Source organism: Myxocyprinus asiaticus, chromosome 9, assembly GCF_019703515.2.
Source record: "Myxocyprinus asiaticus isolate MX2 ecotype Aquarium Trade chromosome 9, UBuf_Myxa_2, whole genome shotgun sequence".
In the NCBI taxonomy this organism is placed as follows: Eukaryota; Metazoa; Chordata; class Actinopteri; order Cypriniformes; family Catostomidae; genus Myxocyprinus; species Myxocyprinus asiaticus.
In genome coordinates, this window is record NC_059352.1 from 40,891,990 (window position 1) to 40,917,622 (window position 25,633).

A 25,633-nucleotide genomic window follows, 5' to 3' on the forward strand; every position below is an offset into this window, starting at 1 on the left:
TTATGGCCAGACTGGTTCGAACTGACAAAGTCTACGGTAACTCAGATAACCGCTCTATACAATTGTGGTAAAAAGAATAGTATCTCAGAACGCTATTCTGAGATGCGGGTTGGCACTGTTTTGGTGGCACGAGGGGGACCTACACAATATTAGGCAGGTGGTTTTAATGTTGTGGCTGATCGTTGTACACACACACACACACACACACACACACATATATATATATATATACATATTATTATAGGTCTTCATATAAATTAACATAAATAAACACTGTAAAGAGCAGCTGATTCTTGTTAGTTCACATTAAATTACACAAACCAAGCCAATTAATAAATTCTGAAAAAGGGTGTTGTTTATTGTGCTCACGTTAGCTAATGCATCAAGTAATGTTAACTTATACACTTTTTTAATGTTAAGAAATGTGTTAGTATATGGATACATTAACATTAACTAAGATTAATAAATGCTGTAAATAAGTGTTGTTCATCGTTAGTTCATGTTAACTAAGGTATTATTAACTAATGTTAACTAAGTCATTAACTAATGTTAACTAATGCATTAACTTATGTTAACAAATGCAACCTTATTGTAAAGTGTTACCAAAATTCCTTGTTAATGTTTCAACCGCGATGCTAGGGGGTTGTCGGTGGATGCCAAGGTGTTGCTTTGTGGCTTCTAAGTTGTTCTGAGCAGGTTTTAGCATGTTGCTATGGGGTTGCTTGGGGGTTGCTTGGGTGTTCTGAGTGGTAGTTAGGTGGCTGTGATATTCTGGCCCTTAGACCACAAGTCTTGGAATATCACACACAAATTTCATGGAGTACTTTTATGATACTAAAAAAATTTTAAGCTTTAAAGTGAGGTACTCTCCACTAGGGCTGGACAATATGTAAAAAATATTTCGTGATAATTGCCTTAAAAAATATCGCGATATCCGATTACATCGTCAACCCCCCTGCCGAGGTTTATTTTTATTTAATTTGTTTTTTTTTGGTTTTTTTTGTTTTTTCTCCCAATTTGGAATGCCCAATTCCCAATGTGCTTTTAAAGTCCTCGTGGTCGCGTAGTGATTCGCCTCAGTCCGGGTGACGGAGGACGAATCCCAGTTGCCTCCGCATCTGAGACCATCAACCCGCGCATCTTAGCACATGGCTTGTTGAGCGTGCTGCCACGAAGACATAGCGCGTGTGGAGGCTTCACGCCAACCACAGCGGCAACCACGCTCAACTCACCACGCGCCCCACCGAGAACGAACCACATTATAGCAACCACGAGGAGGTTACCCCATGTGACTCTACCCTCCTTAGCAACCGGGCCAATTTGGTTGTTTAGGAGACCTGGCTGTTCCCTAGTGTTCCCAAAATAATGCTGCAAAATGTGTTCTTATCAAATTTGTGTTTGTATTCCGTTTTGGTAATACAGTTAATGCTGTCTAAAGAAAAGAAAAGAAAACTCAATTTTAGGTTCAAGGTGAACGTGTCTTGAATTACTTTATGATTTAATCATTTTCGTCTTTGTTTTTTTTATATAAAGATATATATTACTGAACCTACAGAGTTGCTAAACTAAACTCACAGTACCTCCCGTCCCGTGATGATCGGAGATAATTTGCAGCATTCTCACAGACGGCATTATTCTTGCAAACAGTTTTCAGACAAATTAAACAGAGAAAAAAAAAGAGTGAAAACTCTTTACATGCATTTGTTCCACATGACAGGCTCATGCTGCACACCTCTGAACAAACAGCAAATCAGACACAAGCACTGACAGCTTTTCTGTTGTCTGTTCTTAAAAATATGATACAGTGTGTTTCTTCAAGCATGTATCTTTGTGACTAACAGCGCTTCTTGTCATGTGTCACTCCGAGACGTCTTACAGGTCATCTGCTTGTTGCGGGTAGATGAGCAAAATTACCGTGTATGAAATACATTTGGACGAGGAGCATTTTGCTGGTGGCGGGTGCTAGTTTCACACTCTGGCCACTGTTTAATACACTATATTGCCAAATATAGTTTAAAATCAGTCGCACCAAAATATCACCAGCACATTAGTTTCAACACACGAGGGGACCGGGTTTTGGATCATTGCTACTCTCCGTTCCGGGATGGCTACAAATCCCTCCCCCGCCCACCATTTGGCAAATCGGACCACTCTTCCATTTTGCTTCTGCCCGCTTACAGGCAGAAATTGAAACAGGAAGCACCCACCCTCAGAACGATCCAGTGCTGGTCGGACCAATCAGACACTATGCTACAAGACTGTTTTGATCACACGGACTGGGAGATGTTCCGGTCCGCCTCTGATGACGACATCGAGCTTTACGCTGATAGCGTAATGTGTTTCAGCAGAACGTGCATAGAGGAAGTGATTCCGACCAGAACTGTACGAATCTATCCGAATCAGAAGCCGTGGATCAATAGTGATGTTCACGCGGCACTTAATGTGCGGACCTCCGCTTTTAATTCCGGGAACGCGGAGGAGCATAAACAAGCCAGTTATGCCCTCCGAAAAACTATCAAAACAGCAAAACGCCAGTACAGGAGCAAGATTGAAGGACAGTTTAACACCACCAACTCTAGAAGCCTGTGGCAGGGAATTAACATCATCACGGACTTTAAAGGGAATAAAAACTCTGCCATGAACACCGCTGCCTCTCTACCGGATGAGCTAAATACTTTTTATGCTCGTTTCGAGGGAAATAACACCACCCTCGCGGAGAGAGCTCTCACGGCCGAAGCTACAGAGGTTAGTTCACTCTCCGTCTCTGTAGCGGATGTAACCCGATCCTTCCGACGGGTGAATATCCGCAAAGCCGCGGGCCCAGACGGCATTCCGGGCCACGTCATCAGAGCGTGCGCGAACCAGCTGGCTGGTGTTTTTACGGACATTTTCAACCTTTCCCTCTCTTTGTCTGTAGTCCCCACATGCTTTAAAACATCCACCATTGTGCCTGTACCAAAACAATCAAAAATAATTTGTTTAAATGACTGGCGTTCTGTTGCTCTGACCCCCATCATCAGCAAATGTTTTGAGAGACTAATCAGAGATTACATCTGCTCTGTATTGCCACTCAATCTCGACCCGCTGCAGTTTGCTTACCGCAACAACCGCTCCACTGATGATGCCATTGCATCTACACTACACACTGCTCTCTCCCACCTGGAAAAAAAGAACACTTATGTGAGAATGCTGTTTGTAGACTACAGCTCAGCATTCAACACCATAGTGCCCTCCAAGCTAGATGAGAAACTCCGGGCTCTGGGCTTAAACAGCTCACTGTGCAGCTGGATCCTGGACTTCCTGTCAAGCAGACGCCAGGTGGTTAGAATAGGCAGCAACATCTCCTCATCACTAGCCCTCAACACTGGAGCCCCACAGGGCTGTGTTCTCTACTGTATTCCTTGTACACACATGACTTTGTGGCAACATATAGCTCCAATGCCATCATTAAGTTTGCTGATGACACGACGGTGGTAGGTCTGATCACTGACAATGATGAAACAGCCTACAGAGAGGAGGTGCACACTCTGACACACTGGTGTCAGGAGCACAACCTCTCCCTCAACGTCAGTAAGACAAAGGAGCTTGTGGTGGACTTCAGAAGAAAAGACAGAGAACACAGTCCCATCACCATCAGTGGAGCACCAGTGGAGAGAGTCAACAGCTTCAAGTTCCTGGGTGTCCACATCACTGAGGAACTCACATGGTCCATCCACACTGAAGTCGTTGTGAAGAAGGCTCATCAGCACCTCTTCTTCCTGAGATGGCTGAGGAAGTTTGGAATGAACCGCCACATCCTCACACGGTTCTACACCTGCACTGTGGAGAGCATCCTGACTGGCTGTATCTCCGCCTGGTACGGCAATAGCACTGCCCACAACCGCAAAGCACTGCAAAGGGTGGTGCGAACTGCCAGACACATCATCGGAGGTGAGCTTCCCTGCCTCCAGGAAATATATACAAGGTGGTGTGTGAAAAAAGCTCGGAGGATCATCAGAGACTCCAGCCACCTGAGCCATGGGCTGTTCTCACTGCTACCATCAGGTAGGCGGTATCGCAGCATCAGGACCCGCACCAGCCGACTCCATGATAGCTTCTTCCCCCAAGCAATCAGACTTCTGAACTCTTGATCTCACACGATCAAAATACATCAGCACTGCACTTTATTACCCTTACTCTTATATCTCACACCAGACTATTATAGATTATATTATTATTATTATTATATTATGTTCTCTCTTAACAACTGACTATCAACCAACAGCCTGAATGTCAATACAGTACAATACTGTACATTCTATATATATATATATATATATATATATATATATATATATATATATATATATATACATTTATACTTTTTATATATATATATATATATATATATATATATATATATATATATATATTTATTTTTAATTTTATTGAATAATGTGTATCTATATAGTAAAAAAAAACAAAAAACAGCGTATTGTATACTGTACAGTGTATGTTATTATTTGTATATTATTGAGTGTAATTATGTGTATAACAGATGTTTAAATTGTGTTGTGTTAATTTGATGTTAGTGTAAATTGGTATATGTCTCATCACTGTCACGACTGCTATGTTGATCGGAACTGCACCCAAGAATTTCACACACCATTGCACTTGTGTATATGGCTGTGTGACAATAAAGTGATTTGATTTGATTTGATTTGATTCATCTGCCTTTAGACGCATATGAACTTAAGTGACATCCCATTCTTAATCCATAGGGTTTAATATGACGTCGGCCCACCCTTTGCAGCTATAACAGCTTCAACTCTTCTGGGAAGGCTTTCCACAAGGTTTAGGAGTGTGTTTATGGGAATTTTTGACCATTCTTCCAGAAGCGCATTTGTGAGGTCAGACACTGATGTTGGACGAGAAGGCCTGGCTCGCAGTCTTCGCTCTAATTCATCCCAAAGGTGCTCTGTCGGGTTGAGGTCAGGACTCTGTGCAGACCAGTCAAGTTCTTCCACACCAAACTCGCTCATCCATGTCTTTATGGACCTTGCTTTGTGCACTGGTGCGCAGTCATGTTGGAACAGGAAGGGGCCATCCCCAAACTGTTCCCACAAAGTTGGGAGCATGGAATTGTCCAAAATCTCTTGGTATGCTGAAGTATTCAGTGTTCCTTTCACTGAAACTAAGGGGCCAAGCCCAGCTCCTGAAAAACAACCCCACACCATAATCCCCCCTCCACCAAACTTCACAGTTGGCACAATGAAGTCAGACAAGTACCGTTCTCCTGGCAACCGCCAAACACAGACTCGTCCATCAGATTGACAGATGGAGAAGTGTGATTCATCACTCCAGAGAACACGTCTCCACTGCTTTAGAGTCCAGTGGCGGCGTGCTTTACACCACTGCATCTGATGCTTTGCATTGCACTTGGTGATGTATGGCTTGGATGCAGCTGCTCGGCCATGGAAACCCATTCCATGAAGCTCTCTACGCACTGTTCTTGAGTTAATCTGAAGGCCACATAAACTTTGGAGGTCTGTAGCGATTGACTCTGCAGAAAGTTGGCGACCTCTGCGCACTATGCGCTTCAGCATCCGCTGACCCCGCTCTGTCATTTTACGTGGCCTACCACTTCGTGGCTGAGTTGTTATCATTCCCAATCGCCTCCACTTTGTCATAATACCACTGACAGTTGACTGTGGAATATATAGTAGCGAGGAAATTTCACGACTGGACTTGTTGCACAGGTGGCATCCTATCACAGTACCATGCTGGAATTCACTGTGCTCCTGAGAGCGGCCCATTCTTTCACAAATGTTTGTAGAAGCAGTCTCCATGCCTAGGTGCTTCATTTTATACACCTGTGGCCATGGAAGTGATTGGAACACCTGAATTCAATTATTTGGATGGGTGAGCGAATACTTTTGGCAATATAGTGTATATCTGGCGACTTCCCTGATCCATGGTTTTGCCATTTCCTGATATTGTCGCTCATCATCTGTTCGCAATCGGCATCAGGATCTTTGTAAGACATCGTCGATATCCGATTACATCATCACATTGTCCAGCCCTACTATCCACTGCCATTTTGTTGAAAAGACAGACCATCTTTTGTGTTCGACATACAAAAGTTATAAAGGTTCGGAACAACATGAGGGTGAGTAAATTATGACAGAATTCACATTCTCGCATGAAATATTCCTTTAAAACAGAAGAATTCTGAGTTATTTCTACTGAGTTTTTCTTCATCTCACTTACCGCTCTTCTTTAGAGGATAGCACTGTTTCAGGTCTTGACATGTGCGAGCAGGATATTGGCGACTGCCATCAGGACTGCGCATGCTGTCTAGTTGACTTCCAAGGCTCTTAAGAGACAACTGAACCCCACTGTCAACCCGAACCGCATCAGATCCATTATTGGGTCTTGCCTCATCCTCGTTGAATTCTGGAGGTGGAGGCGCCTCTGGCTCAGAGTCACCATCAGATTCAAAGTTTATACCAAAAAGGTCATCTACAGCAGCGGTAGGGGGACCAGGAGGTCCGGGGGGTCCAGATGGGCCAGGTTCACCTGGGGGTCCCTGTAGATGAGAGACTGAGTGATTGCTATTTGTGTTGAACATTACAGAGCATCTAATGTTTTCTAATCATCTAATCACATTAGCTGCACTGGGTAATTAATCATGATTATGAATCATTAAGGACAAAATTTATGATTTGACAAAGAGTCATTAAGGATAGAAAATTTGCATTTGACAAAAGAGATAAGAAAACAAACTTTGTTTGAGATTTTCTGCTGCATGTGAGATGATGACCTGTGAATAGCACTTTGGATGTGCAGCTCTGTGAAAACAACATCTTAATGGATGTCAAGCTGGTCTTTTATGTTGACCAATGCCCAAAACCCCTCTAAAACCAGTCCAGTAGAGACCAACTAAGACCAGCAATCTACCTAAGGCAGGTTTAAACTATTTTTTCAGCAGAGAGAACCCATCTCATTTATTTGTTTGTTTATTTATTTATTTCTCCCAAAATAAATAAATAAATAAATAAATAGCTCTAAGTCCTCGTGGTGGCGTAGTGACTCGCCTCAATCCGGGTGGTGGAGGATGAATCTCAGCTGCCTCCACGTCTGAGACCATCAACCCACGCATCTTATCACTTGGCTTGTTGAGCACATTACTGTGGAGATATAGTACGTGCTGAGGCACAACTTACCACTTGCCCCACTGAGAGCGAACCACATTATAGCAATCATGAGGAGGTTACCCCGTGTGACTCTACCCTCCCTAGCAACCAGGCCAATTTGGTTGCTTAGGAGACCCGGCTGGAGTCATTCAGCTCACCCTGGGATTCAAACTAGTGAACTCCAGGGGTGGTAGCCAGTGTCTTTACCACTGAGCTACCCAGGCCCCTCCCATCTCATTTGTTAACTACATCATTAACATCACCTCTGGTCCAACATCTCCAGTGGCACCTCGAGCTCCAGGGGCCCCCACTGCTCCAGGTGGACCCATATCACCCTCTTTTCCTGCTGGTCCAACAGGGCCGGGGGGTCCCTAGCGATGACATTCTCAATGTTAAATTCCATTCTACATTCACATTTGTTGCTGATGCTTTGAAATCGAAAAAACATAGTTTTGTGCTATTTGAAATTATATTTAAATCTGCTGCTCACTCTTTGCCCACTAGGTCCAACGATTCCAATTGCACCATCATCCCCTGTAGCACCCTAGAAGGAGAATATTGACAGATGATTATCAGAAGAAGGTGGATGAATATTGCATTGTGAAATGTGGCAGGTTATACTTACTGATACTCCAGGAAGCCCATGTAGTCCAGTGAAGCCGCGATGACCCTTCTGACCTCTCTCACCTGTGTCTCCTTTGTCACCTTTGTCTCCCAAAGGTCCTTGTGGTCCCTAAGATTGATTAGGAGACATTTTTGAGGCACAGTGAAGATTTGTCTATGAAAAGGATTGACAGATATTTCCAATTATTCAGCCATTATTTGGCCATTTTGTGTAGGGTTGAGAACCAGTTCTGAATAAGAACATCCTGGGGTTTTTTTAATACTGGAACCGAATGATGTTCATGACTTTCGGTTGCATTAGTGTTTCTAAAACTTGCATTCATCCACCAGTGCGGACAGAACACTGTGCAAAAATACTCAGTGTTTCCTGTGCTACCATTCAGTGGTACTGCAACATCGCTATCAAATCAGCAGTGTGAAACAAACAGTGCAACAAGTGTAGTCCAATTCCCAAACGAATGACTCTTATAAGTCAGTTCTTTTGAATCTACACAGCAAATCATTCAGCACTACCTCCCGAACGAACAACTCTTATCAACTGCATCATTTTAGTAAATAACTTATTGAACCGCAAGTCATTCGTTTTGTTGTTTCCGACTCGAAATGAACCTAGAATTGTTACTTTGTATGTGTACATAAGGCTTGTAGGACTTAAATCACAGTAATTACTGGATGGTTGTTGATATGAAAATGTGCTCTTATACATATGCTCTTAGATATACATTATGAATCTGATTATTTTTTTGAGTAAATATTGGCATTTTTGGCCATCCTAATCTCTACATACTGGCATCGGTTCTTGAAAAACCCATCTCGGTCGACCACTAGTTTATGATGCAACATATGTTGATGGTACCAATATGTGAATATGCAGACTTACTTTTTTCCCTCTGGTTCCTGCCGGTCCGTCTGGACCAGGTGGGCCTCTTGCACCCTGTCAGCAAAATAAACCAATAAAAATGGAATAGAACAAAAACAGAGCATAGCTTTATAAAGAGTACAAGATTAAAGTAGCAATTTCCATTGCATTTTCATTGCCATTGTAGATGAATTTGTTACACGTCAGTGTTACTCTGAAGAATCAGAAATTGATACGGATAACATACCTGATCTCCTCTCTGTCCTGGATCTCCTGGTGTTCCGACAGGTCCTGGAGATCCTGGTTCTCCCTGGCCTCCAGCGAGACCCTCTGGTCCTGGGTCTCCTCTGTCACCCTGAGAGCAACCAAGCACAAATTAACTTTCATTAGAACTTACCTATATTTGTACAAAGTATTTTTGATAAAACTCAATTTAGCTCTGTGGGTCCCTACTCTTGCTCCAATTATGCCATCAGCTCCTGGAATTCCATCAGCTCCAGCCAAACCCTAATTTAAGAAACAATATATCAGGACTAATATTTGTATATAAACTGTACAGTATATATATAATGTATCAGTGAATATTGACTCTCTGTTAAACATTTTTTCAAGACTAACATCCCGTATACCTCAGGGCCAGCATCTCCTCGGGGTCCGGCAGCTCCTGGTAAACCAACTGGTCCAGCACCACCTTTGGTTCCTTGGGGACCTGTGGTGCCAGCCTTTCCTGGTGGACCCTTCGGAAAACCAAACAGATGGATTAAAATCAAGTGTCAAAGCTGTAGTTTCTCACAAACATATCTTAGTGCAAGGCTGCTTATCTGCTTGTGCCTATGAGTCATCTATACCAAGTAAAAAACCAACGAAGAGCACAAATGTCCTGGGTTATTGATTTCTACAAAGATACATTTCCGGATATTTTCTAGCATGACAAGTTGGTAGAGGTGGTAACTTACCCCAGGTCCAGGAAGGCCAGCCATACCACGCTCTCCTCTCATCCCAGGAAGACCCACAAGCCCCCTCTGTCCTGGTGTTCCAGCAGGGCCTGTTGGTCCATCTGGGCCCTTGGAAAATTAAATGAGAATATGAGCTTTGGGCAACATGATCACAAAGGAATTCGACATGTTGCTTCCGAAAGTACTTGTACCCTGAAATTGACCCCATTCTGCCAAATTACTAGCAAATGACATCCCCCATAAGACATTTTTGCATCAATTAAAACATGATTACCTCTCCTTCTGGCACTACTGACATAACGTCTAATCCCATGGAAACCTTAAAGTAATTGCTCTAAAATAAAAATTTTACTCCACTGATTTTTAGGTTTATGGTTGGGGTTTGGGTTAGGGTTAGGGGGAAGAGTTTATAAAATATGCACTCTTGTTGACTGAATTACATTATGTACAACTAAAAATACAACTTGCTTTTGGTGCCATCTGTGGACAGTCAACACAGAAACTAGATATGCAGTTTGCCAATATGTTCAACAACACTTCCTACTTCGGCCACTAGGGGCAGTGGTTTGAATTTCGGTAAGAACAGACTGATTTCAGCCGCATAACTTTTGACCTGCTGTCACAAAATTCACAGCGCTATCGGTCTGGTTTTAAGATACAATATCAAGTTGTATTATTATTTATTCTGTAGTTTTAAACCATTATAGTTTATTTTAAAATCACAGTTCTGTTTTAGATATGAAAAGCACAGAATGAACACGATTGTAATACACTGCATACGATTTTGTAAGAACTTGTTACTGGTGCTTTATTTGATATCAAGCGTAAGGAAAAACATACTGGCAGTCCATCCTCTCCAGATTCCCCTTTGTCTCCATGGCTACCGGCAGGTCCAGGGTTTCCACGCTCTCCCTGACGCCCAGGCCCTCCAGGATCTCCCCGAAGTCCAGGTGGGCCCTCCTTACCTGGGGCACCAATTGGACCAGGCTCACCAACCGGACCCTAGTAAATATATCAATGTAAGCCAGAGTCCAAATAGTACATAAGAGGCCAACTCTCTTGTTTTATGTGTCAAAAAAAGTATTTTATAACACAATATTAGCAATGCAAATACTAATTGAAGGTCTAGCTTTTGAGGAGTGCTTTGTGGGCTGAATTATGATTAAGGAATCACTCACAGAAGAGCCAACTGGGCCGACACCTCCTGGGAATCCTGGGAAACCACTGGGGCCCTTTTAGAAAGAGGAATAAACCAAAGATGATTCCACACAAGAAAGGAAGAAAGAAAGAAAGCAAGACGATTCAGCACAAGTAACTGAGCACTTCCAAGATGATCAATAGCAATTATGATACAACAATTTTGTATGTGACTTACAGCAGCTCCCTGAGTTCCTCTGCCACCTTTTAGGCCAGTAATTCCAGCCAAGCCCTAAAAATTAACAACAAATGTATACATGTTTCAAAAGGGTTCCTTTAAATAAATGCTATCAATGAAGTCTGTTAATTTATTCAATAATGTCTGTTTCCGTATTTAAAGTCTATTTATAAAATCTATTTATATATGCATACACATATACTGTGTATATCTCAGTTTATACCATGGGTCTGTTGAATGCTTGATTCTGATTGGTTGACGGACGTTCTAAGGTGTGCAATAATTTTTCCAGTAAATGCACAGCTATGAAGTAGTTCCAGGTCTTGACCGCATAAAGATTTGTTAAATTATTTCTGTTATTTTAAAGAGCCCTACAGGCTACTACAACAAAATAACCAATTAAAACAAAGACATTGGTTAAGTACATCGGATAAGAATGACAAACAATGTCTATAATATTCTAAATTTATTTCAATTTCAACTGAAAAGCGTCCTTGGGCTCCCTCTCTTTCTCTCTCGCTCTTTCACTCTCGTCTCACCCACACACACAAACACACACACACACACACACACACACATTGAGACTCGAGTCGCGACCAACAAATAGAGCCGCACCCCCCACGACTTGATCAATACAACAGTTTCTATTATCCAAAATAACTTTTAATATGTGAAACTTTTTATGTTTCAATGTATTTTGCCCTAATCAGCCTCACATAGCTATAGTGGAAAGCACCATGCTACCCCTCCCCCTCTCTTTCACTCTCACACAAACTCTCTCGGGAGCAAAGTCAGCGCACCCCCGTGACTCAATGGGATAGTAAACAGTTGTTTAGCAATGGAAAAGCTGTACAAGAATGGCGACACTCGCTGCTGCTGAGACTTAAACTTACTCTTTGGCAATTTGAAATGATGTTATTCCTGATGGGAGCCACTTTAAACACAGGTTATTCCACACGCGATTTCTCTCAATTTCTCTCTTTTTCTCGCACACACACACACACACACACACACACAAACACACTACCTTATTACTCCAGTAAGTACTCCAGTAAAGCAGCGCAAGCCTAGCTATCCTCCGTTGCTAGTTCTAAAGTGACGTTTTCGAACTAGCAACGAAGGCTCAGACTGTATCAAAGCAAGATGCTGAATCCGTTGCGGAATAAAGTATTTCCACTCACAAGAGCATTTTAGGGATGAAAACCAGAAAATGTCTTGAGATAAAACCCTAAACGATGTCTTAAGGTATGGTAACCGTGGTATAAGCGGAATAATTGACTCCGGCCCATTGAATTATTGAAAAATAATGCTGCGCATCGTGACCACATTACCACCTCAGGTGTGCATTCTTTTTCAATAATTCAATGGTCTGTCGTCAATTATTCCTTACATATATACATGTCCTTACTCACCTGAGGTCCAGGTTTTCCCGCCATTCCCTGAGGCCCTGGAGACCCTGCCTCTCCCTTTGCTCCTTCCTCTCCAGTTTCACCTTTAACTCCAGGCTGACCATCAGGACCCTATCAAAAAAACATAATATTTAGAACATATATCAGATCATATTAAAAATGCGGATGGATGGATGGATGGATGGACTGACTTACGGGAGGTCCAGCAAACCCAACAGGACCAGTAGGACCTGGCTCACCAGATGAGCCCTGAAAAATAATACAGGAGTAATGAAATTATCTATTAAATGACTAAAGAACAACTACAGTGGTCTTTCACTAGGTTCATAATTTACGTATATGCTCATGCTTTACTGTTACAAATGCTGTACTCACAGCCATTGCTCTTGAGCCTGGAGATCCAGAAGGACCTCTTGGGCCTTGTTCACCCTGTAATTGTATAATCATTTCAGAGTGCATCTGAGCAGCAACAGCAGTAACAATTTACTTTTTAATCAGTTCTACTTAGAAACTGATGAAACAATTAAGTCTGAGTATGGCTAAATAAACCATTACGAGGCAGATCAAACTGCCATTTAAGAAAAGTTTTATAAAAACATCATCTTACCTTCTCCCCAGGTGGCCCAGTTGGTCCGGTGGGTCCAACAGGACCGGGCAATCCCTACAGACAGCAAAAAATATATTTTTTTATTAATACTGTCTTCCTAAAGCCTGTTTTGTTAAAGGAATAGTTCACCCAAAAATGAAAATTATGTTATAATTTACCACCCTCATGTTTTTCCAAACCTCATGTTGTATTACTTTCTTTGCACTGTGAAACACAAAATGAGATGTTGGCCAGAATGTTGGGGACTGATTGCTTCAGTCACTGTTCACACCCATTGTTAAAAAAAAAAAAAAAAATTGCAATTAAGGTGAAGGTTACATTCTGCCTAACATCTTTTGTGTTTCCTTGAAGAACAAAAGCCATAAAGGTTCGGAACATGTAAATTATGACAGATTTTCATTTTGGGAGAACTATGCCTTTTAAGAAATAGGTCAGCACTCAAAAATGTATTAAGACTTTGAAATTTGGAAATTTTTTACACAGAATGATTGACTGGTAGTTCATGCAGTTAATTATGTGTCTGTCACTCACTCGAGCCCCATCATTGCCAGCTGCCCCTTCTGCCCCTCTGTCTCCCACTGCACCCTGAAAAAAAACAGATAAAGAGTATTAAAACACACAAGGTTTCCAACAAATCGATAAGAAAAAACCAATATTGAGAATTTTGCTTGATGTGAGACTATTTCACAGTAATTTCACACAATAATTTTTCACAGATAATTTCTTGCATCACTCTCAAGGAATATTAATGTTTAGTCTGAAGATATGAACAAGTCATTCAGTATATGAAAGCTGTCATGCCTTTAATATATACAATATTGTTGCACATATTGCAAAAGCATGATTTTAAGTACTGTGTTTATTATGCATGTGCACATTTTAACATGCCAGAGCCTTTGATTTCTCTTATCATGCAGAGCCACACTCACACTTTCTCCTTTAGGCCCGGCTGGTCCAGAAATCCCTCTCTCTCCTGGCATACCCTGTAGCCCAGGTGGTCCTGTTTCTCCTCCAAATCCAGCTGGACCTGGTTTGCCCTGCAAAGCCAAGAACATTTACCAAACTCATTGTAGCTATAAGCAGGCTTGTACATAATCTCTGTGTATGTTAATGACATGTTGAACACAGTGCACAAACTTCAAATAAAACAGGCAAATTGATTATTATAATGATTACAGTAATAAAATGTGTAATTCGTTACTGTTAAATGATGTTAGTCTATCATCTTTTATGTACTAAATGTATAGACTGTAATGTGGCAGTATTGGTGAGAACAGCAGTTGTTACCAAAAATGTTTTTTAATTTCCACATTTTAAAAACATTAACAGATCATTCCAAATGATGTCCATCATTCTGACAGATTTAAAACAAAGAAGAAAACAATTTAAATCTAGTGCATCATTTTCAATTCAACTATCTTTACATGGTATGCACTCACACAATAACGCAAAAGTAACCAACAAACTACTTTCCCTCCAACATGATGTCATTTGTTATTATTGTTATCAGTAATGTAATGATGCAATATGCTACTTTTAAAAAGTAACATTCGCCAACTTTGCGAATTAATAAATAGAACTTGTTTCACCAGTCTTAACGTGACTTTAGTTTTCTAAATCTTTGTTAAATTGTAGCCTGTGTTTTACCAAGTCCCGGTCGTTGTAGGCTTAAACACAGACTATGTCTTGAAAAGCATATAGGCCCAGGTAAATGGTCTTTGACTATGAATTATAATGTTCAATTATTGTCAAATGTACACACACAAATGGAGTGCCATAATCTAAGAAATAAAAAACTAATTTGACGGATAAAAATATATTATGATGGAAATTTTACAAATCAGTCCGTCTCCAGTCAGGCTTCCTAAGGCCCGGTTGCTAGGGTGGGTAGATTCACGTTGGGTTAACCTCCTCGTCGTCGCTATAATGTGGTTCTCGCATGGTGAGTTGTGCGTGGATGCCGCGGAGAATAGCGTGAAACCTCCAAACGCGCTAGGTCTCCGCGGCAACGCACTCAACAAGCCACGTGATAAGATGTGCGGATTGACGGTCTCAGAGATTCTGAGAGCAACTGAGATTCGTCCTCCGCCACCCGGATTGAGGCGAGTTACTACGCCACCACAAGGACTTAGAGCGCATTGGGAATTGGGCATTCCAAATTGGGGAGAAAAGAATATATTTTTGTATATAAAAAAAATTTATACAAATCAGTCCTTCAAAGTGACAGTGTTTATTTGTAGCTCAACCACTGAGACAAATGACAACACAAGCTTTAGGAAACAAGTAATTTTTCTGTCCACACTGAAAGCGAAAATGCTACATATCAGTACTCATTCGATATTTATTATAATGTTATGTGGCACAGGATTCTGGACAAATAAGAATTTACTCTGGGCTGAGATAGACAGCCGCAGTCAAGGACAGTAAGGACAAAAATACAGATCGATATGGAAAAAAGAGATTTTATCACTTGTGACTTTATCATGTCATTAGTGGTGTGAGTGTAAGAGAGGAAACATCTGACTCTAACCTTGGGACCATCAGGTCCAGGGGTGCCTGGGCCTCCTTTGGGTCCTGGTAACCCATTAGATCCTGGGTCACCTCTCTCTCCAGGGGTTCCACGCTCACCCTACAGAGAAGAGGGGTAGAAATAATGTGAAAATGCTTAAGTTCTGATACATTGCAGTTAGGGATGTCAACAAATATTGATATATCGATTACTGATAGGCATGTTATTGATATATTTTTGAGGCATCAATATAGTAACATTAGCCAACATTTAAATTAGAAGCCTAATTTGTGTGCTTTCTAGTGGAGTAATAGCTTTGGGAAACCACAAGGGGGAGATATAACATTTACTGAAGCCGGTCGCTGCTCGCCGGTAGGAGAGACACAGTTGCAGTCCATACTAGGTTGTGGTGGATCACTATACACACAAAAGTTACAAAGGTTTTTGTACTTTTTCAAAAATGACGTTGATGAGTTTGCAGGTACAGTAAGTTTATGAAACTGGTTTAAATGTGCAAACTGAACAATTAGAAATGACGACATTTATTATGAAATTTTTCTGTGTGCAGCACTGAATAAGTTTCATCCAAGCTGTCAAACCACAAAAGACATACTTGTAACTGAAAATACATTGTGTGGGCTATATGAAAGATACATATACACACTATCATCCAATGATGGCTAGAGTAAATAATCTTTGTCCTTTGATAATGATTTGGGTCTAATTTAATGGAAGACTAAGCGAGTTGCGTTCAGTAGCACTGCAAAATTGTGCAGTCTCTGGAGTCGTAACTTGTTGTCTGTCAGAATTTTAAAATGCACCATGTCATCTGCTAGACTTGTCTGGTGTGCTATAAACCCCTTTAATTTAGCCTGCTGCTCACACTTTACCAAAGTTGTGTTGAGAAATGCCGTTTGAAAAAAAAAGACTATTGTGCCATGAGCAGCCTTATTTATATCTGAAAAAGGTATTGATCCCTAGCCTACTTGCAGTGTAAATACAATAATAATCTCACCCTTGGACCTGTCTGCCCCACGCCACCAGCTTCCCCATGGATACCCTGAGGGAAACAAAACATAGACTGCTCTTATTCTCATTCCATATGTGTTCTTCCTCTCCTGCATGTCATTTCTGCTGGAAAGACAGGAATATGGAGATCAGGTCACTGACCTCTGAGAAATTATGAACTCACCTCGTCACCTGGTTTTCCTGATTCTCCTGGTGGGCCTGGGGGTCCAGGCAAACCCTACAAATTTTGCATAATTAATAATGGATTCAGCCCTTCAACAAAAATGAAAATTCCCCTAATGTCATTCCAAAACAATCAAATTTTCTTTCTTCAGTGATAATCTTCCCCTCTGCTGTAGCTCTTAAGTCTCATTTGCACTTCCACACATTCAAACATGGGACTTTGTGATGCATCGTGATGCGCCAGATTTCAATATGCGCATATACAAATTACATTTTAAAGCTATGGTGGATGGAAACATTATCAGTGGATATCGACTTAAATTTCAGTCTGTTCCTCACACAAAGCAAAGCACACAAACCTGACAATAACCCTGTTCACACATGCAACCAGGAAAATCGTTGGGTTGCCTTTACTGGTAAATGTTCCAAATGTGCTGTTCACACAAACCATCAATATGAAAATTTATAGGTAATGATACAACTTCCCCTTAAACTCTATAGGGAAACTCTATATCGCGAAAAAAAGTTTACACTTAAAATGTTAAAGTCTACGTATACATAAGCCAGGCATTTGAGGTATCATTTGAAAGCTTAGAATCTGAATATCAAAATATTCACGGTGTAACTTAGCGCCCCTCAGAGGTAATGGGGTAGAAATATTTATATAAAAATAAACGTCCTTCACATAGCACATAAATATACTAGTCATATATCAAATGAAAGCTCTCACTCAGGAATGTGACTGTACAGTAAATTTTGTTGCTCTAATACCACAGTTCGAAAGATTTTCAAAAGAACCACAAAGTGAAATACTTTATATCTGCTTTTACCTTAGAAAGTTCTCTAACCAATGAGCCATTGTTTACATGTCTGTGAGATTGCTTGGCTGAACAATCCAATGTTATATCTTAAATTTCCAGAATAAAATATGCCATCCACAAGGAAAAGTATGTAAAACTAATCACCATAAATATGTTTTCGCAAAGAGGAGGATCTCAGCTCTCTAATGACACCTAGATTGAGTTTCTAGTCCACTCAGAGGCTAAGATATTCAATGAAACAACAAGGGTGGTGCTTGAACTGAAAATTAGACTGAATGTCTATGGACGAGCACATCTGTGAGGGCTAAAATGCATTAGAGCGCCACAAACATTTCAGATCTGTATATTGTAATGGAATGTGATAGAGAAAACAAATTCTAGTGCTTTCTGCCACCTAGTGGAATAAAATGAGACTTTTCAAAGTGAGGTTGAGTGAACATGTTTACAAAGTAAGGACAAAAAAAAAAGGCATACAATATTATTTATGAATAATTGGAGTCTTTTTTTATTTATTTGGGCAGTTCTCTGAAAAATTAGACCATTTTTTTGCAATTAGTCCACAGTATGTGTGAATGGTGATTTACACATGACCTCTAAACTGGAAATTGTAGGTAATTTTCTGGAAAAGGCTGTATGTGTGAAGGCGACTATTGACAGTGTGTATAGTGTACTGTTCAAAGTTTCCTCTGATTGAAAACATAACTTTAAAGTACATACTTGGAAGCCAATTAGTCCAGGAGGTCCCTGCTCCCCTCTCTTTCCTGCCACTCCCTGGAAGAAAAAAAAATAAAAATAAAAATAAAAAATAATAATTTCTGAACATTTTACCACAACACTGTGATGTATTTTCAAGTACTGTCACATATATCTCTACCAGAGACATTTACTAAAAATAAATGTGTAATAGAAATGATTGATTGGAAAACTCACAGGCGGTCCTGGAGTTCCTGCTGGTCCTTCCTCTCCATCTTTCCCATTGGCACCCTAGAGGAATCATATCCATCATATCAAATCAAAATGATCTGGACTTTTAAATCACAGTTTTACACAATAGCCAGGCAACACTAACAGGCCGTTTAAAGTACTGCAGGAGAGGCCCTCAAACAAAAAGCAACACAAAAAGAAAATGAGTCTAAAAAGTTTAAACAGTATGTTGTTTTAATGTTGTTTTAACTTTAACCTAAGTTTCAAAGCTACCATTGCAATGTTGTGCATTAAATGGCACTAAGATTATAAGGTAAGGCAAGGCAAGTTTATTTATATAGCACATTTCATACACAATGGCAATTCAAAGTGATTTACATAAAAATGATAAAGAAAATAGAAGATACATAAAAAGTACATTTTAAAGCTAGACTCACTCTTTGTCCTGGAGCTCCTGAAGACCCTATCTCTCCTGCTTTCCCTGGATCACCCTGGATATTTAGAGCAAACAAGTTCATAATGAGAGCATGCAAGCCAAAGAAATAAATGTTTTAATGAAAATTCATAGGCCAAGTAAAAACGTCTTTATTTTTTGTACACCAAAAGGTGTTTAAATCAATGCCAACAATGTCATTGCTTCTCTTCTTCTTATGCATTCTTTTTCACACATATTTCAATATTGATTTACTCATTGTTTATACAACATGACACATATTTTATTTAACAATAATTATTATATGGCTATTTTATAAATATGTACATATTAATAGATTACACTGAAGCCTTTAGGTCCGGGCAGACCCATAGGTCCTGCTGCACCTCTGGTACCAGTTGGCCCAGCTACACCTGGATTCCCATCATCTCCTGGAGCTCCCTAAGAATACATTCAGATTACATTGATCTTCATATGCACATTAACAAACAATTAAGTCAAGCTTTGCAAAATCCAACGCTGTGAAGATTCTGCTTCTTAAATACAAAGTGGTTTAAAAGAATAGTTCATCCAAAAATGAAAATGCTGTTATTGTTTACTTACCCTAATGTCATTTCAAAACGGTATGACTTTTTTGTTCTGCTGAACACAAAAGGATATAGATGTGTCGCCATATTTTATTTGGACTCTTTGGATGCACACCTCGCATGGACAAACTTTTTTTAAGCTTTAAATTGAGGCACTATTCACTGCTTTTGTATTGAAATCAGCAATTGTGAAAAATTTATTTTTTTTTCCCAATTTGGAATGCCAAATTCCCACTACTTAGTAGTTCCTCGTGGTGGTGTGGTTTCTCACCTCAATCCAGGTGGCGGAGGACAAGTCTCAGTTGCCTCCGCTTCTGAGACAGTCAATCCATGTATCTTATCACGTGGCTCGCTGTGCATGACACCGCAGAGATTCACAGCATGTGGAGGCTCATGCTACTCTCTGCGATCCACGCACAACTTACTACACACCCCATTGAGAGCAAGAACCCCTAATCATGACCACAAGGAGGTTACCCCATGTGACTCTACCCTCCCTAGCAACCGGGCCAATTTGGTTGCTTAGGAGACCTGGCTGGAGTCACTCAGCATGCTCTGGATTTGAACTCACGACTCCAGGGGTGGTAGTCAGCGTCAATACTCGCTGAGCTACCCAGGTCCCCCAATTGCGACATTCTTTAAAATATCTCCTGTTTTGCAGAAAAAAGAAAGTTGAACCGACATGAGGGTGAGTAAATAATTACATAATTTTCATTTTTGGGTGAACTAATCCTTTAATTATGTGTGTTTAAAGATCTTATACAATGTTTTTATGTCTTTAATATCACAATATTACATTAAGTGAAAGGTGCATTACCTGTGGTCCTATTTTCCCCTCTGCTCCTTGCATTCCCAGCACGCCTGTCAGACCCTAAAGAGACATGGAATATAACATGGAAACAGTATATAAATTGGACTCAATTTCTGACCAGAAAACTGTTAACATTTAACATTTAAGGGTCTGGGCCTGGTTGCAAGTAACCACATGGGCTAAGAAAACCCTTAGTACACTTACAATTATATCTAAGGGTTTTCTTAACATAAGGGGTTTCTTGCAACCAGGCCCTGAAGAACTACTAGCAATATCTTGTTCCAATGTGCGAACTAAGTCACAAGCCTTTGCAATCATAGCATGGAATTGTTGCATACTTTGTAACTGCATGGTCACATTTCAAGAAAGAACAAAACAAAACAAAAAACAGATAATATAAATTTTTTCCAACCCTTGCTCCCGGAATTCCTGCTTCCCCAGTTCGTCCAGGGTCTCCAGTTGCACCTTTAAGCCCTGATGAGCCTGGAACACCACGCTCACCCTGTGCACCCTAGAGACAGAGGAAGAATATAGTGTGGGAAAGGAATGAGATTACATTGATAAAAACAAATAAACTGGATAATGTTAAATTCACATAGATATGTGATGGTGTTGTTAACAGCTGTTTTAGAGATAAGCATTACTACTTCAGAATTAATTAATGTTGGTTGATGTTAATTTCAACATATATTAATATATTTTCAAAATTTACAATTGTAAATAGAACATTAATAGTTAATGTTATCATAGCATTAAAGGGATAGTTCTCCCAAAAATGACAATTCTCTCATCATTTACTCACTCTCATGCCACCTAAGATGTGTATGACTTTCTTGCCTCTGCTGAACACAAACAAAGATTTTTAGAAGAATATCTCAGCTGTGTAGGTCCATACAATGCATGTAAATAGTGATCAGGCCTCTGAAGCTCCAAAAATTAGATAAAGTCAGCATAAAAGTAATCCATATGAATCCAGTGGTTTAATCAATGTCTTCAGAAGCGATCCAGTTGGGTTTTATTAAGAATAGACCAAAATAACAACTTTTTCACTGTGCATCTTGCCATTGCAGTCTCTAGGCAAGATCATGATTTCAAGCTTGATTACACTTCCTGGTGCTAGACGCATGGGCAGAACATTAGATGGCGCTATAGGAAGTGTACTCGAGCTTGAAATCATGATCGCCAAGGAGACTGCTGTCAAGATGTACAATGAAAAATGAGTTATATGTTGTTCTGTTCTCACTCAAAACAAACTGGAGTGCTTCAGAAGACATTGATTAAACCATTGGAGTATGATGAATTATGTTTATACTGACTTTATCTGCTTTTTGGAGCTTCAAAGGCCTGATCACCATTTATATGCATTGTATGGATCAGTAGAGCTGAGATATTCTTCTAAAATCTTTGTTTGTGTTCTGCAGAGGAAAGAAAGTCATACACATCTGGGATGGCATGAGGATGAGTAAATGATGAGAGAATTTTCATTTTTGGGTGAACTAATCTTTTAATAATGTAAATGCATTATGAATTAACATGAAATAACAATGAACCATTGTATTTTCATAAAGTGACATTAAGCAAGAATAATAAATGCTGAAACAAATATTAAAAATATGGTTTATTGTTTGTTCATGGCACCTACGGCATTAACTAATGTTAACAAATAGAACCTTATTGTAAAGTGTTACCAGATTACAGTTTTACTAGATTATTTTCTCATTATCGGCAATTGAAAAACCTATATCGGTTGAGCACTGTTTTGTATGTTTCTAACCTTTTGGCCTGGCAAACCGTCAGCTCCTGGAAAGCCACGATTACCTGGAGCTCCCTGGAAAAATATAACACAGTGAAAATTGATGTAAAGAAGAAAACGTGTAAAGCAGCCACATAAAAAAATCTCTTGCACTGAATCGCTTTTGATGTTTAGAGTGAACATGAATGTTAACCGTTCACAGTGATGGAATGTCACTCACTCTTTCTCCAGCTGGGCCTGGGGATCCAATGGCCCCTGTGTCTCCTCTTGGACCTCGCTTTCCATCCTCTCCCATCGGCCCCATTTCTCCCTGAGCTCCAGGAGGGCCCTTCAACAACAGACATACCATGACAAAAACAATGACAACATTCTGTCAAACTGTACAGAGCACAAATATTAACATTGACCAAATAGATTTTTTAATTTTCTGAAGAAAGTGGTGCAAAGCCTGCTGTCACAATGCAAGGGTCTTCTGTGTGTATGCTAGTTGCTTGCTTATTAGTCTAAATCAAATGAGGCCCTCCATTAATGTAAGTATATGGGATTTTTCACCAGTTTAATCATCCACCAGGTGAAAAACATGAGTCAGAGAAGTAATAGCATAGCTCTCCTCAATAACCAACGAGATTTGAGGTATCATTCAAGTCCGTAGCACAAATAGTGTGGGACAAATTATGTGCCAAAGTTTAACATTTAAGGTTAGAGGTTTGTTCAGATCCTTAGCCTTAGCAAGCACCACTACATACCTTTTGTTAATTACTAGGCAAGTTTCTGAATATTTTTTTAGTACTTACAGGCTCTCCTTTAGCTCCAGGTTCTCCTTTAAATCCAGGGGACCCCAAGTCACCCTGGCATGTTAAGAAACAAGGTAAAAGTGATTGTCATTATAGCTCTGTTACTACAATTTGCACTGTCACATTGATAAATATGTCATTACCAATTGGCCTTTGGCCCCTGGAAGTCCAGTTGACCCCTGAGGTCCAGGTGGACCAGGCTGTCCAATCAGTCCAACAGGGCCCTGTACACCTGGGATCCCCTACAAAAAAGAGCAGATGATGATATTGCACATTAATAATCCCCAATGATGCAAAGAATCTCACAATTTGATAATTAATTCATTAAGTAGCATTCTTGGAAGGGTTTTTAGGAACCTACTGGTGGTCCTTTAAGTCCTGGAGTACCATCTGTTCCTGGTGGTCCCTAAATATGAAGTTAACATTATAGAGATCATTCAGAGCACAAACAATAAGAATATAGTATTTTTTCTTAAGAGCAGGACAGGTGAGCCCGTACCTGATTACCCTGTGGTCCTTGTGAGCCTTGCCGACCTGGTTCACCCCTTGGGCCCTGGGGTCCACTGGTACCTCGAGGGCCTGTGGCTCCAGCCTGACCCTGCGTAATGTTTCAGAAAAAGGATATATTTCATAGATCATTCACTTTTGTCATATTTGGCATCAACATACCATTTCCAAGTAAAACAATTTTTATGTATGACAATTTCCTGAATATTTTCTTAGAACAATAGATGGCATTTATTGCAATTACAGTGAACATGAATCAGGCTTACCTTAATGCCTGGACCACCAGGAAATCCTGGAGTTCCAGAAATTCCCATTGGACCCTGTAAATAACAGAAGTCTGCTATAAGATGGTACATTAGTCTTTATTCATAAAATGTGCTGCACATCTTTGAACATAATGGCAGACATATGTCTTTAATGATATTTTATTAGAAGCAAATGGATAGATAGTGGGTACTGTTATTCACATACCAATGGACCTGGTTTTCCCACATTTCCCGAAAGGCCGCGTTTGCCCTACAAACAGAAAATATTTGAGTTATTGATGAAAAGCTAATTGAAGCAAAATTAACATAACTCTCATCTCAAGATCAACATTTGTCAGAATTAATGGACCTCACAGCACATACACATAGAGGACACTGTTGTCTTACCACTGGTCCTGCTGGACCGATGCGCCCTCTCTCACCAGTCATCCCAATTGGACCCTTCAAAGAGCAATATCAGCATGATAAAAGTTTTTGGTTAGAACAAAAAAAATAAAAAATAATAATAATCCAAAAAAGTGCAATTTGGATGAAATATCAATTGCCATAAAAATCAGATAGTGCTTCTTACCGGAGGACCCACAAGTCCCATGGTACCAGGAGATCCCGATTCTCCCTTTGATAATGAAAATAAAGTAACATTACTAACACAACAAACCACAGGGACACATATAAGTACATGAAAACTGTCATGTGAATTTGTTGGCTTCAAATCTGCGACCTCTGACCTTTGACCCCACGGCACCTGGTTCACCTTTTGCACCCTGCAGACCTGAATGGCCCTAAGATAGGGATGGGATTCATCAGTTTTACTCTGTGTGTGTAATCTTTTTTAAAACACAGTTAAAGCACATGAATTTGAAAAGTTACATTACCATGTCCTGACAGAAATAAGACGGTACATTTAAAAAATACATAACTTTTTTTTAAGGTTTCAGAGCTATGTCCCTACTTTTTGTTAAAACTTTCAAATATTTATAACAACATTTTTTAAATCAGGTCATATCAAAGTCAGTCTTCACCCTGAGGGTCCTTTTTAATATTTCACCTCCTGTAAGTAAAAAAGGGCACATAGGCTCTGGTAAGTTTTATAGTTCTTTTATAATTTAGGTAATAGTGCTTACAGTTTCTGCATCACAACCATGATATATATCAGTCATCAAAATTGTAATCGTTTGATATTTTTTGATAATTTCTCTCATTTAAGTATAGTGTAAAAAAATTACAGTTTATACTGAGTCATAGGTAAAAACTGGAAAAAGTAGGTGGTTATATACATGTAGGTGAATGTCGTAGAATACATGTACATGTAGGTGAATGTCGTAGAATACATGTACATGTAGGTGAATACCTCTGAACATGTTCAACAGATTAATCCAATGTAATTCCTTGGTACATATACTTATTTGTTTATTTATTTATTTTCAGCTCTGTAGCCTGTTTTGTCCCAGTAATCAAGAATCATAACATGTTAAAATGGTTAAATTATAAGTATCTTTAAAGAGTGATCAGTGTATCATGGGAATCGTAAAGTAATCAGACAGAAGGTCCTCCTTATCTAACCCACCTTGTGACCTTTCATCCCTGGCTGACCTGGTAATCCTGGGAACCCTCTGGAGCCCTATGAAACAAAGCATCATTGATTAGAATGCATTAAACTCTGCCAGATATCACACGGACATCTCTGAGATGTCTGTTTTAGATCTTTTCATCTGGAAAGCATCACAATCTAATTAACATCTACTAAACATCTTAAAAAGATCAGATTTACAAACATTCTAAATCATAAACTTCTCAAAGACATCTGCTGAATGTCTTATTGAAATCTGAGACATACTTATTGATATACTGTACGTCTTATAGATGTATTGCAGATGAGCAAACAATGTAAACAAAATATACACATACATCAAATAGACCTCTGGGTAATGTACGTGTGCTATCAGGTTAGTGAGTGAACTATAGATTTGATGTCATCTGTGAGTATTTCTAGATACATTTTCCACATAAGTCTTTATCCCCTTCTTTAAAT

At 39.8% G+C, this 25,633-nt stretch overlaps 1 protein-coding gene across 1 annotated transcript in view; it reads right to left on the reverse strand.

The window, feature by feature from the left end:
* col5a2b (collagen, type V, alpha 2b) overlaps window positions 1-25,633 on the reverse strand; it is a 52,685-nt gene that overhangs the window by 7,822 nt on the left and 19,230 nt on the right. Inside the window, exons 13-51 of the mRNA XM_051706215.1 lie at window positions 25,169-25,222; window positions 24,330-24,383; window positions 24,173-24,217; window positions 23,989-24,042; window positions 23,807-23,851; window positions 23,602-23,655; window positions 23,328-23,426; window positions 23,190-23,234; window positions 22,972-23,070; window positions 22,829-22,882; window positions 22,255-22,362; window positions 22,056-22,109; window positions 20,694-20,792; window positions 20,288-20,341; window positions 19,226-19,324; window positions 18,888-18,941; window positions 18,457-18,510; window positions 18,244-18,297; window positions 16,707-16,760; window positions 16,530-16,574; window positions 15,536-15,634; window positions 13,935-14,042; window positions 13,537-13,590; window positions 13,006-13,059; window positions 12,774-12,827; window positions 12,594-12,647; window positions 12,402-12,509; window positions 10,990-11,043; window positions 10,793-10,846; window positions 10,455-10,616; window positions 9,615-9,722; window positions 9,288-9,395; window positions 9,112-9,165; window positions 8,906-9,013; window positions 8,680-8,733; window positions 7,801-7,908; window positions 7,666-7,719; window positions 7,439-7,546; window positions 6,250-6,568 (exon numbers count right to left, since the gene is read on the reverse strand). Coding sequence (XP_051562175.1) covers window positions 6,250-6,568; window positions 7,439-7,546; window positions 7,666-7,719; window positions 7,801-7,908; window positions 8,680-8,733; window positions 8,906-9,013; window positions 9,112-9,165; window positions 9,288-9,395; window positions 9,615-9,722; window positions 10,455-10,616; window positions 10,793-10,846; window positions 10,990-11,043; window positions 12,402-12,509; window positions 12,594-12,647; window positions 12,774-12,827; window positions 13,006-13,059; window positions 13,537-13,590; window positions 13,935-14,042; window positions 15,536-15,634; window positions 16,530-16,574; window positions 16,707-16,760; window positions 18,244-18,297; window positions 18,457-18,510; window positions 18,888-18,941; window positions 19,226-19,324; window positions 20,288-20,341; window positions 20,694-20,792; window positions 22,056-22,109; window positions 22,255-22,362; window positions 22,829-22,882; window positions 22,972-23,070; window positions 23,190-23,234; window positions 23,328-23,426; window positions 23,602-23,655; window positions 23,807-23,851; window positions 23,989-24,042; window positions 24,173-24,217; window positions 24,330-24,383; window positions 25,169-25,222 — 3,100 coding nt within the window. The remainder of the gene's footprint in view (window positions 1-6,249; window positions 6,569-7,438; window positions 7,547-7,665; window positions 7,720-7,800; window positions 7,909-8,679; window positions 8,734-8,905; window positions 9,014-9,111; window positions 9,166-9,287; window positions 9,396-9,614; window positions 9,723-10,454; window positions 10,617-10,792; window positions 10,847-10,989; window positions 11,044-12,401; window positions 12,510-12,593; window positions 12,648-12,773; window positions 12,828-13,005; window positions 13,060-13,536; window positions 13,591-13,934; window positions 14,043-15,535; window positions 15,635-16,529; window positions 16,575-16,706; window positions 16,761-18,243; window positions 18,298-18,456; window positions 18,511-18,887; window positions 18,942-19,225; window positions 19,325-20,287; window positions 20,342-20,693; window positions 20,793-22,055; window positions 22,110-22,254; window positions 22,363-22,828; window positions 22,883-22,971; window positions 23,071-23,189; window positions 23,235-23,327; window positions 23,427-23,601; window positions 23,656-23,806; window positions 23,852-23,988; window positions 24,043-24,172; window positions 24,218-24,329; window positions 24,384-25,168; window positions 25,223-25,633) is intronic.